We start from the raw sequence: 12671 nt of genomic DNA, 5'->3' as shown, positions 1-12671 counted from the left end.
ATTACTTTACTTAGGGCTTTCTTACTCTTTCTTGGTTTCTTTACTTTAAATTAGTCGACGTCAGAGCTAACTAGCATGCAGTCAAGATTTATTATGAGTGTTATCAGAGTTTTCCAGGAAAAGAAAGCAAGAAGCACTCACGCCATCGCCTATTAAGCAGGTTTGACCTTCTTATGAGATGAAATGCCTTCACAGCAGGAGAAGTTTTTCAAGCGCAAAATTATCGAAGGTTATCCAAAATAACATTCTAGGAACATATGTCAGAAAGCAGAACGAGGGAGCTCACCGCTTATTGTGATCTACCAGGCGCCATCTCTCCCATGGAATCCTTCCCATATACTAACATGAGATCTTGAGTGATGAGCCTGCTCCAAATCCAAGTCCCACCACCCCAATGTACAGCTTTGCAGCTGGCCATATCCATGCTGTTGTGACTTACCTCCAGCGGCAGTAGCTATAGCCACCATCTCAGGTCAACTCTGCTGATGCCCTTTCCTGCAGTTGTAGCCACAGCCAGATACTCCAAGGCTGATCTCAAGAGCTGGGCCAGGATGAGGTGAAGAGAGATACCACTGATACAAGGGGCAGACAACAGTGTGAACCTATTTTCTCTTCTGTGTCCGCTGTGCACGGTCAGATCTGACTGCCCTCCCTCTGGGCAAGCAGCCATAAGTGTGCTCTACTGGCAGGCACAAATAATTTTTGAAAATTAAAATATATTTAATATATAAATATTAAATATATTTTAAAATACATTAAATAAACTAGCAGCATCCCACAAACTGGCTTTGGCCTCCATTTATCCTAAAACTTTCCGGCAGCAATCTGTTTTTTTTAAAGGCCATTATTTTTCCAGCTGGTTGGGGACCCTTACTGCAGCATTGCAGCTCTGCTCCCGCTGGCCCACTACGTGATTGCCACTGGGCCTATCTGCCACTGTTGCAGCACACGGCATAGAGAAATGACAGAAGGAAAGTTTGGAAAGTATGCTTTTCAAATGCCGAATTACTTTTAACATTATATACCAGAAATATATTTGCTCACCAGAGAAATCTGAAGCATGAAGGCTGCAAATCTAACCCAAGGGGACTTATTTCTGAGTATATAGGATTGCATAGTGCGTTTACTTTAACTCTGGGTTTTTTGTCATTTTGCACAATAGTTTCTGTCAACACACAACAATAAGAAATTAAGTCTAGCATAGTCTAGCTTCAAGGGGGAAAGGGAAGATTTGAACCTTATCTAGTACCTGTGACTGTATCACCTCAACACTCCTTCCTAATACTCAGCCTCCATCAAAAAAGGTAAATATTTATAGTAATTTAAAAGAAAATATTAGCACCTAGCTCCACAAACTCTTTCTAAATTTTATATAATTCAGTGATTGATGTCCCTCATTGTCATCACCATTGACCCTCTTCAGATGTTGGTAAGAAACATGAGGCATCATGGGGGAATAAGTATACTAGCACTGCCCCGCTCAGACACCATTTTTATCACTAGATCAGGATTCCAAAGTGCATGGGGAGTCTCCATGGATATAAAAGGCTTTCTCACACAAGAAAATGGTGATGTGGGGTGGAGCTAGCACACTTGTCCTACAACCTCTATCATGTGTTTTCTGACTCTTGTTCATAATGCCTGAAGAGGGCTGTGCATATAAGCTTGTTACTTAACTAAACTGTACAGAAGCTGGGTTAAGAATACACGTCAGCATGTGACAGAAAGGAAGCCACTGGAGTTAACTTAAGTGTGCTTGAGCGGGTTAAAGGCCAGTTATGCAAGAGACAAATAAGAACCAGACATTCAGAATATAGCAAGATCCAAGAAAAAAAAGACCAGGTCTCAAGCGGGGAGTCAGGGGACCAGCATCACAACCAAGAGATTGGAAGAATGAGGCCCAAGAAACAAGCAGCAAAGGCAGGAACTGAGAAGCAGTAGCAGGAAATGAGAGAAAGGGAAAAAATCACATCAGGCATGGAGAGAAAAGAAGATTCAAAATGCAAAACATTTATAACATCTTATGTAGTCAGTCAGCTACAGTGTTTTTTACAGGGACTGGAAGAATCACCACCACCACCCTGGCTTCATAAATGGAAACTGATTAATGCAGAACATCTGATGAGTATTAGATCTTGAATATGATAGAACAGAACAGCTGCACTCAGGCTCTAGAATATCACCCTTATATGGTATTTACATTGCATATTAATTTTCTTTGTAAGCTCACTCAAGTATTTCCCCTTCTTTCACTTTTCTAAAGATAAAAACAAATAGTAGTATCCAATGCTAGTCCTACTCAAAGTAGACCCACTGAAGTCAAGAAGCATGACCAAGGCTGCAATCCAATACATCTCTGCTCAGAAATAAGCTCCATTGGGTTCAGTGGGACATATTCCCAGGCAAGTGTGTACTGGATGGCAACCTAACTTAATATCAGTGGGTCTACTCTGAGTAGGACTTACTTGAATACAACCCTGAACTTTGGCAGTGGTGTGAGACCTGTACTTCCACAGTCCCGCTGTAATGTTCAAAGGCCCAGCACCACATAGGCAGAGCCAACTGCATAGGTTCTTCTCACCCAAAAATTGTCCAGCTAGGATTGTGGGCTTGCAATCAAATGGGAAGACCCCATTCCTTCCCACTGGAATGAAGTCATGGAAAAGGAAAACTGATGCCACAGTTATTATCACATAAAGAATACCACATTCAGCTAGATTGGAATGAATACCACAATAAAGCTGCTTTTACTGCCAAATTTAAAATATATCAAGAAACAAAAACCTATTTAGCTTATTCATTTATTCACAGGTCAAGACATTTGTCAACAACAACAAAAACAACATTGTTGATGATGATACATTCATAAACAACTAGCATCTCCTCCACATACCAGAGTTCTTTTACTTGCCCTTAGGAAGAAAATTGTACCACCAAGTACTTTATCTATAATTTATTCTACCCTAAGTAACAATATATATATTCTCCTAACCACCTGGGTTAATCTTTTGTGCTTTGACATATGAAGAGTGGATACCTTTTGTATATTATTCCAGTCAATGGAGATGCAATTACTACTCTCCTAGTTTAACATGTGTCTAATTTTGAAATAGTAAGTTCGCAACTATTAGGCTGCAATCCAACACACACTTACTTGGGAATAAGTCCCATTGAACCCAATGGAGCTTACTTCTGAGTAGACATGTATTGGATTGCAGCCTTAAGGAGTATTTTTGTGTGTGTCAGATACTGAAAAATTATTTGTTTCCCTCCTCTTCTTCATCAGTTTCTGACTCTATCATGTTCATATTGCAGTCTCTTAAATCATACAGAGCTACATAGCATTTAAAGGGCAAAATATGACTTCCAACCTAATGCAACCTAAAATACTCCAAATTACTGTAACCTTAGTGCACTTGGCTTTGTTATACAGCAACAAAGCTCTTCATAATGAGTAGGTCATAAAGTACAACAATTCCCAGATGATGCCACGGTATGTATAAATGTCAAGAAAATGTCATTTTGGAGTACCTTTCCAGGCCAGACCTGAATTTTGAAAACTCAGCCATGTGTTTAGCTCAAGCAATTCTTTTCACTTTTCCCATATTTTTCAAGCTCATACCTTTACAAATGTTCATGTTTTAGATGTAAAAACAGCCACATTTCCCAGTGATTAGGGTTGCCTTGGGCTATTTATACAACCTGGAAGTACTTTAATCATTTGTGGATAAACATCCTGTCCAACCATTTCTAAGGATCTCCATTTCACACTTTTCTACTTCAAATTCAATTTTATTATTAGTCCACAGACTTTCAAATTCCAAAAACAAATATTTAAGGCCCTAACAGATTGATCTTGCAACCCACACTTGTATAATAATCAGTGAGCCTTGTGCATTTTTTTTTTTTTTCAATAATTTTTATTCAGATTTTCATAAAACATACAAAACAAAATCATAAAACATTCAAAGACAAAAAACAAAATCAAAAATAGTTAAACAAAAAGAAAAAAAGAAAAAAAAACAAAAATAAAAAATAAAGAGTAAAATATTGACTTCCCATTTGTCAAAGATCAAATCAGTTATAAGTCTATAATATATAACAATCCTGTCTCTTAAGTCATATTATAAAATCACTTTCCTCCAGTAGTTATCTTACTTAATCATCAAATCTCATAAACATTACTTTATTCTTTCCACAAAAAGTCAAAGAGAGGTTTCAATTCTTTAAGAAATATATCTATCAATTTTTTTTTCCAGATAAGCATATCGATTAATCCATCTCATTACTAATTATGATAATCTTATTGTCATAACCATAGTCAAAATAAACATTTCAATTAATCCATCACATCAGAATCTGTTAGGTTCAGTAATTTCAGTAGCCATTGTTCTATTATCTCTATTAGTTCCATTTTCCATCTTCCATCTTCAGTAGTCTTGTTAAGTCCAGTAATTTCAATATCCAATCTTCCATTATCAGTATTCCATAATAATCTTGCTGTCAAAGCCATAGTCATATAGTAAGAGTCTGATGGGAATTACCTCTATCCCAAATATTTTCTTGCCATCCATTCTGAATAGGTTGCTGAAATACTGCTGTAAAATCATATCTCTGTTCTTTTTTTCAAAATACACTGGGTCATCTCTTAAAAGTTTTTCCATTGTCACATGGCTGCAGTTAATTCCATAGATTTTCTCTATGTTGGGCTCCATCACATCATTCCAGTCCAGAAGATAATCCATGCCATTGATAACTTTATCTCTAGAATCTTCATTAATTTCTTCAGAGATAACATTGAGTTCCAAACAATAGATTTTATTTCTAAAGTCCATAGACTCCAAATCTTGTTCCTGTTCCACGTTTGTTCCAATCTCCGGGATCTCCTCTCTCACAGGGACCCCTATTCCAGTCTCCAGGGTCTCCTCTCTCACAGGGACCCCTGTTCCAATCTCCGGGGTCTCCTCTCTCACAGGGACCCCTTCCAGGGTCACCTCTCTCACAGGGACCCTTATATCTTTAATCTCCTGCTTCATTTTACTCAATTCAATTTTCATTATCTCAATCTCATCCATTATTTTCTGAAACATAGTTATTTCCAGATTCTCAGCCACTTTCTTAATTGCCATTTTAAAAGAAAAATATAGGAAAACCACTTCTTATTTCAGCAACAATTGGGTTAATACTCCAAACTTGGTGACATCACAGTATAAACAGAGCAGACAGCCTTATCTCTCCAATAGTTAAGTAAACAAAATGCAGTTCCCAGGATCGAAACAATTAATGGCAATCGTCAAGAAACAGATTCGTCAAAATAAAATAGACCAAAAAGAGAGTAGTCTCAAAACAGTATAATATTTTTCAAAATAAAAATCTGGAATAGAAATCCCTCTTCTGTGTATATCTTTAGAATGCAAATCCAGGACAGCTTTTTGCAACAAAAACAGAGATAAGCTATTAATTAGTGCGTAGCAGAGAGAAGTTACGGCTCCCCAGTGAGATGTCAAAAACCGATCAATCTGGCAAATCTCTTTTAAACAGCAACAATTTAAGTCAAGTAAAAGAAAAATATAGAAAGAAGGGTGCTTGCCTGTTAGTGCGTTCTCTCTTAGAAGATAAGGTGAACGTTCGCTTTATCAGATAGAGCTTGCTGTTGAAAATCCGTCCCACCTTCGTCGGCTGGACCTCGTCCCATAAATTAATGAGATCTGGTCGTCCCAACAAAAATAGGCTTTGAGGTTAATCTCTTCGTTTCTCCCTACCCGGGAGAAATTTAATCAGTCAAAAAAAAAAGAAAAAACTGACTGATATATCTGAATAAGCTTCTTTTGAGGCAGGAGCCCGTCTCAAAAGCAGGCACAGGCTAAGTCACCCTTCCCGGAAGTCCAGCCTTGTGCATTTTTTGATGATCTCTTTAATGTAAGCAAAGGTTGCTTGTCACCAACCTTATTAAGTATTTATTTAGTACCTTTATATCCCACCTTTGTCCATGATGGAATTTAAGGCAGTGACCTTGGGGTTCCTGGGTGGTCTCCCATCCAGACTCTGAACAGACCCTGCTTAGCTTCAGCAAGACAGCTACATTGTGTGCCCTCAGACCATGCACTAGGACAAGGTTATCTTTTCAGCACCAAAAAACCTTTTCACTTTAGCATTTCAACTGCTGCTACTATGTATTTTTTTTCATATTAACTACTGGTTTTATGTGGTTTGTTAACGTTTATACTGTTTGTTAATGTTTTGGTGTTTTATTATTTTCAAGACTGATTATTTTTAATTGTTAGTCTCTGAGAATCCTTTGAGAATATAGAATGGGAAACAAATGTATCTATAAACAAACGTACTGAAAGTACCTTTACTATCTGGGGCTACATATTAAGTCCCCTGTTTCAAGGATAAATGTAAAATAAAATGTTCATTTTTATATATTTTTTAGTAATTTGTATGTCTTGAACTATGTGTGTATCAAAATTCAGGGTTCTAGAATTTTGGGAAGTCCTTTTAGAAATTTTAGTATCTCCCATAAATGAATCACTCATGGCTTTAATCACACTTTTTAATGATTATGTTTAATACTAAGCCTGGCTAGTTTTCTTGAAAGCTGCTCTATTTGCGTGAAACTGAGAACTACTGAGAAATGGAAGAAATAAATCAAGGCAAAACAAAGCAAGTTAAAATATAAGTAGGAGAGCTGAGAGAGAGAGAGAGAGAGAGAGAGAGGGAGAGAGAGAGGGGGAGAGAGAGAGGGAGAGAGGGAGAGGGAGAGAGGGAGAGAGAGAGAATTCAAAACTAGACATTTACAGGTTTACTTAAAGCTTTCCTTCCAAGGAACAGCAGCACAGAGATTGCTAGAGACCTCATTCTCATTCTAGTGAGCATTCAATACCTACAGTAAACACAGTGGGAGATATCTCTCAGTAAAGGGATGTGTGTGCTAAGATGGTGATGCTACATTTTTAGATAAAAATCAACTAGAATAATAAAAAGATGTGTTTGGAAAGATAATGAAAAGACTAGTTTTACCATTACAAGAACCTGCATTCGGCATGCTCTCATTCTTTTAATGTGTGAAAGCATACTGAAACTGTTAACCAAGACCCTGCCACAGTGTAGGATGTGCACAGCTGGCAGAAATGGGCCTGCATAAAGATCAGAATACTGCAGAATCTGGCCATGTCTGTATCCTGTTCTGGAATTGACACATATGGCATTTGGAGTCTTCTATGACAATATCTTGACACCTTTCTTAGAGTCTGGCTCTCAGCTGTATTCCCCAGAGGCCCTCTAAACATTACAATTGTCAAAAGGAGAAAGCAAAGAGAGGGTAGCTTTTCTACAATAAACGGACAAAGTCTCAAGGTGCCTGCTCTCAAACTCCAATCTTGGCATCTGAAAAACGTCCAGCCAGATTTAACTAATCCTAATTTATCATAGTCATTAAGATCTGGTTCTGCTTGTAAAATATGAAGAATACAGATATTTTTCAGTGAAGAAGAGAACATGGAACAGTGAAGCAGCATGTGTTTGCATGTGAGGCAGAACATTTCTAATTCATTGTGTAGTTCAGTGCATGCAATGAAACAAAATTAACACTGATCCACCTACCTGTGCAAAATCAGCAGCAAGACGCATTTTCCCACCTTCACCCAGTGGCCTTAGTAGGCTGGCATTGCGAATAAAAAGTTCTATTGCTCTCTGAGCAATGGCTTCAGTACTTTCATAGACAAAGTCATAACATTCAAAGTGTCTGAAGTAGTCATTCATGACTCTTGCTATAAAGCCCTGTAACTCTTTCATGTATAGAGAACAAGGGATATCAGGCTTTCCTGAAGTGGGCAGAGACCTATCAGAAGAAACAAAGAGGAAAAAGAAAGTTAATTTTCTGGTTATATCAATCTTAACACCATTTGTTACTTTGGTGTTTTACCCTTATCCTGTGAAAGATTAGTCCAACGGCTGCATGAATTACAGCATCATAATCAGCAAAGAAAAATAAGCCATGTCTGAAGCACCTGGAAGCTGTGTCTGAAACATCTTTTTCTCGGTTATCTCAGTTTTGATATGAAAAACATGCACCCTTCTACTGGCAATTCTCCTATCCCCACCCACAATTCCAGAACATTTTAATCAGCCGGAAGCCTAAAGCTCTAAATCCAACCCCTAAATTTAAATGGTCCAGCTGTTGGGATAATTCTCTAATAATAGACCACATCATACGAGGTTACATGTCACAGTGTTAAAAAGTCCAGACTGGCTCAAAACCCTCACTAAATCTGCTCTTGATTTAAATGATTCTAATTCTGCACCACAGATTATACTTTCTTCTAATCTGGGCAAAACCAGTCCAAGACATAGGGCACGGTTACAAGTGACAGTAGTGATCAGTCTTCAAGCTAAGTATATGGCATCTATATTTCAGAGAATTTATTTGGTAAAGTGAGTCAGCAGGCTATATTAGAAGTCTTCTAGTCCAAGCAATCACTTTTGTGTTCAATTTTGTTTAAAGTGGCACCATTTTAGAAACAGTTGAGGTCATATATAAATTTCAATCATACTTAATACACCTAAAACATTTTCCAAAAATCAACATTTTCAACTGGATTCCCTTATAGAGAAGGATGAGTGATCACAGCTGGAAAAGAATGGGGCAGAGTTGGGACAGAAAATCTCACGACTTGGGTTCTCAAAGCTATATTAGGATGATTCATTACACTGCTGAATATCTCCTCCAAATCTCCAAGTTGCAGAGCAAAGTTACTCACACAGATTTGGAAAAAACAGCTCTCATTGTTTTGATAATCCTGAGTAAGGCTGCCTGGTTCATTCAACAGAAGCTTGTAACACCTGGTTTGGAGTTGTCTTAAACCAGATTTACTATAAACCTGAGCAAGGCCAGGCTCACCTGATGCCACAGCTTAAGGGAAGGTCAACATTTCTCCAACACGTCCATATGTATGACGCAAACATAAGTGTAAGTGGGATTCCTGCTCCCTATCGATACCTCCCTGCTTATAGCTGACACTCTTGACTATTTGAGAATCATACTAGAACAGAAGGAAAACCTTCTGGGTTTGAAAGACCCAGTGAAGGTTTTCAAGAGACTTAGGAGAGACAACCAAACATCTGCTTCTATATTAATTTTATGCTAGGGGTCTGTGTGAGAGATCAACATAAAAAGATAAACCAACATCTATTTTTTAAAAATAAATTTGCACCCAATCAGTTTTCACAGTCTACTGTAAATTTAAATCCCAAAGCTTTCAAATGAAAATATTAGAAACTAAAAAATAAATCCATACTAAAATCCTCCCCTCACATTTAATTTTAAAAAGTGCTATCCAGATTTACTTTCCAGGCAGACAAATGGTTAGAGCGGCATGCACTTCAGCATCCAGAATTACTGCTCCCTTCTTCACTAACAGTAGAGGCTGGCTGTTGAGGCAAGTACTTCTGCTGCAAGGTCACTGGGGTAATGAAATCTCTGCTTTTTATATGGTATACCTATCATATACATGTCTAAGACAACATTGAGGTAGTGACTCAATTACCCAGAAAAGTCTTCCTGATGCATAGTGATGATAATAGCCTCTATTGAGTCACCAACTGAGTTCAATAAAGGTTGCACAGCGTTTCCCATCAAATCATGGACTGTCTACAAGGATAACGAAGGAGGAACAACAATGAGTAAAGAAAATCCACACAAGACAACAATATATTTACACTGCATGCATTTCAACATATAATTAAATCATTAAGTTTGTCTAATTCATTTTTTAAACTGCAATTGTGTTTTAGAATGTTTTAAACTGTTTTTAGAAAGCTTTTCTTTCTTTTTGGTTAAATTGCTTTGTTGGTATGTTTGCTGCCCTGGGCTCCTTCAGGAGAAAGGGTGGGATATACATCATCATCATCATCATCATCATCATATTGAACAGTGCTGTTTTGTGCCATGTCATACTATGCATATTGGAGTGTGTGCGTGTGTATGTGTGTGTGTTAAGAGAGAGACTGAACAAAGACCAACAGGAAAAGAGTAATTCAGGTCCCATCTGCGCTATACATTTAAAGCAGTGTTATACCACTTTAAACAATCTTGGCTTCCCCAAAGAATCCTGGGAACTGTACTTTGTTAAAAGTGCTGAGAGATGGTAGGAGACCCCTATTTCCCTCACAGAGCTACAATTCCCAGAATTTCCTGGAAAGAGGGGTTGAGTGCTAAATCACTCTGGGCATTGTCACTCTGTGAGGAGAATTGGGGTATCCCAACAGTACCCTTAACAAACTACAGTTCCCAGGATTCTTTGGGGGAAGTAACGGCTATTTAAAGTGTTATCAGTTCAGTTCTTTATTTGTTTGCAGGGCCAAAGGCCAATGCAAATTAAAACAGTACATATACAGTAATTTAAAAACAGATGAAGATATTTAAAAGAAACATTTAAGAGGGGATCTCATGCAGGAGGACTTGCCTATGTAATATCTCGTAGGGCAATGTAATTGACCCTAAGTTTTCTTGCTGCTATTACAAAAAGAGCTACTTTGTGGGTTACTTCCAAATTATGATCGGACATTAAAAAGATGATTTTTTCATCGAGTGAATAAAGCTGAGGGGTTTCTAACCATTTACTGAGAAATCTAATTCTGGGCTGGGTATAAATTGGGCAATAGAACAGAACATGGGGAAGGTCTTCCATCAAGGGTGAGCCACAGACACAATTCCTTTGGGCCTTAGGAACACCGGCTAGTCGACCTTCCCTGTCGGCATTTGGTAGGAAGAAAAAACGTAGGGCTGTAAACGTCCGTCTAAGAACAAGGGGTATTGGTTGAAGGAGATAAGTAGAGCAGTGGGGGTCAAGCTTAAATCGCCAGTACCAGGGAGATATCTTTGAGTTGATGGAGGATAGCCTATCCTGATTCATAGAGTGGAGAAATTTGTGTTCACGTAGAGATTTGTTATTTGACATTGCGTTAAAATCCTGTGCTAGAAGATGGTAAATTGATAACAATTTATTTAATTTAGAGCGCCATAAGGTAGTAGCGAATGGGTGATCAAAACATAATTGTAATAATGTCCCGGTCTGGGACCCATTGAGTGATCTCAGAAATTTCAGAAGGGTAAAATGTATGAAAGCCATCAGTGGCGGGGAGCCCGTCTCAATTTGAGTCATCGCAGCAGATGTTCCCACAGGGAGTGATAGCAAGCGCCTGAGAAAACTATTTTGTATAGTTTCCAGGTCTGTTACGATATTATAATCCCAACCCCAAACGGCTACTCCATATAGGATTTGTGGGATCATCTTTGCTTTAAAGATCTTTAAAGTAGGGAGGATCTGGCTGCCCCCAACAGATCGAGAAAATTTTAAAATTGTCCCTATTGACTTAACCGCATGCGATTTGATATATTGTCGGTGATATTGCCAGGAAAGAGTATCCGAGAAATAAATACCCAGGTATTTAAATTCTCAAGGTTGTTCTAACTGATGGTCAGCTATCTGCCAGCGATGTCCTTTGAATCTTTTCCCAAAAACTAGAACTTTGGTTTTATCATAGTTAATACTGAGTTTTTCCTTAGAACAATAGGACTGTAGGGATCTCAACATCTTTCTAAGTCCAATTGGAACTAGGGAAAGAAGGACCATATCGTCGGCATAGAGAAGAGTCGATACTTTCCTTTGGCCAATAGAGGGGGGAAAAAATTGAGGTCCAGATAGAAAAGGAATAATGTCATTTAAAAACAAATTAAAAAGCAGGGGAGCTAAGAGGCATCCTTGTTTGACGCCTCTCTCCACTGGTATCGGATGAGAGAGGGCTCCGGAGTGAGGAGTTCTAACTATAGCAAAGGTGTTAGTGTATAAAGTACGGATAAGATATAGCAAGTGGGGATCGATGTTCAGAAGATACAATTTATACCATAGAGCGTTCCTATCAATCGAGTCGAACGCTGCGGCCAAATCAACAAATGCTGCATACAGATGTCGAGTAGGACCAGCGATAGACTATTTTGCCAGAAAATGGAGTGTAAGGCAGTGATCGATTGGAGAGGAGCCTTTATGGAAACCGACTTGCTCAGGATTTAAAATCTGTTGTGCCTGGACCCAATCTTCTAGTTTGTTAAGAAGAAATTTGGCGTAAAGTTTGGATACAACGTTCAACAGGCTGATTGGCCGGAAGTTAGCAGGGTTGGAAGAGTCACCCTTTTTATAAATGGGAATGATTATGTTACATCTCCAACCGTCGGGGATGGTGCCAGAGTCATTTATTCTGGTGAATAGGCGGGCCAGAAAAGGGGCCCACCAGTCAGAAAATTGTTTAATAGCTTCTGGTAAAAGGAAATCCTCTCCCGGGGATTTTCCATTTTTAAGTGAATCAATCAGAAGTTTAGTTTCTTGAGGTGAAACTGAGGCCATGGCGGCATATTCGTAATATCCGACGTGGGTAAAATGCTACGGGGAGACAAAATTGAGGAACAGAGGTGTAGAAAATGAGAATACCAGGTTGAAGTCGAGATCAAAGCCTGGTTGGAGGTGTAGCTGAGGCCAAGTCCCGACTTTACTAAAGACCAGAACTGACGTTCTTGGTTTTCAGTAATCATCTTTGTTAATAGCTGCCAGCTAGAATCGGCAAAAGCTGATTTTTTTCCCCGCAGGAGGGATCTATAAAAGGTCTTATTTGAT

The 12671-nt window shown here is 38.5% G+C and overlaps 1 protein-coding gene across 2 annotated transcripts in view; it reads right to left on the bottom strand.

The window, feature by feature from the left end:
* The window catches only part of COG5 (component of oligomeric golgi complex 5), a 241367-nt gene that overhangs the window by 37450 nt on the left and 191246 nt on the right, over positions 1-12671 (bottom strand). For both annotated transcript variants that reach the window (XM_061640367.1, XM_061640368.1), the window contains exons 17-18: positions 9549-9652; positions 7606-7843 (exon numbers count right to left, since the gene is read on the bottom strand). In XM_061640367.1, coding sequence (XP_061496351.1) covers positions 7606-7843; positions 9549-9652 — 342 coding nt within the window. The remainder of the gene's footprint in view (positions 1-7605; positions 7844-9548; positions 9653-12671) is intronic.

This window comes from Rhineura floridana, chromosome 8 (assembly GCF_030035675.1).
Source record: "Rhineura floridana isolate rRhiFlo1 chromosome 8, rRhiFlo1.hap2, whole genome shotgun sequence".
Lineage (NCBI taxonomy): Eukaryota > Metazoa > Chordata > Lepidosauria > Squamata > Rhineuridae > Rhineura > Rhineura floridana.
Note: the sequence above shows the minus strand (reverse complement) of the source record. Positions and strands in the feature narration are given on the sequence as shown.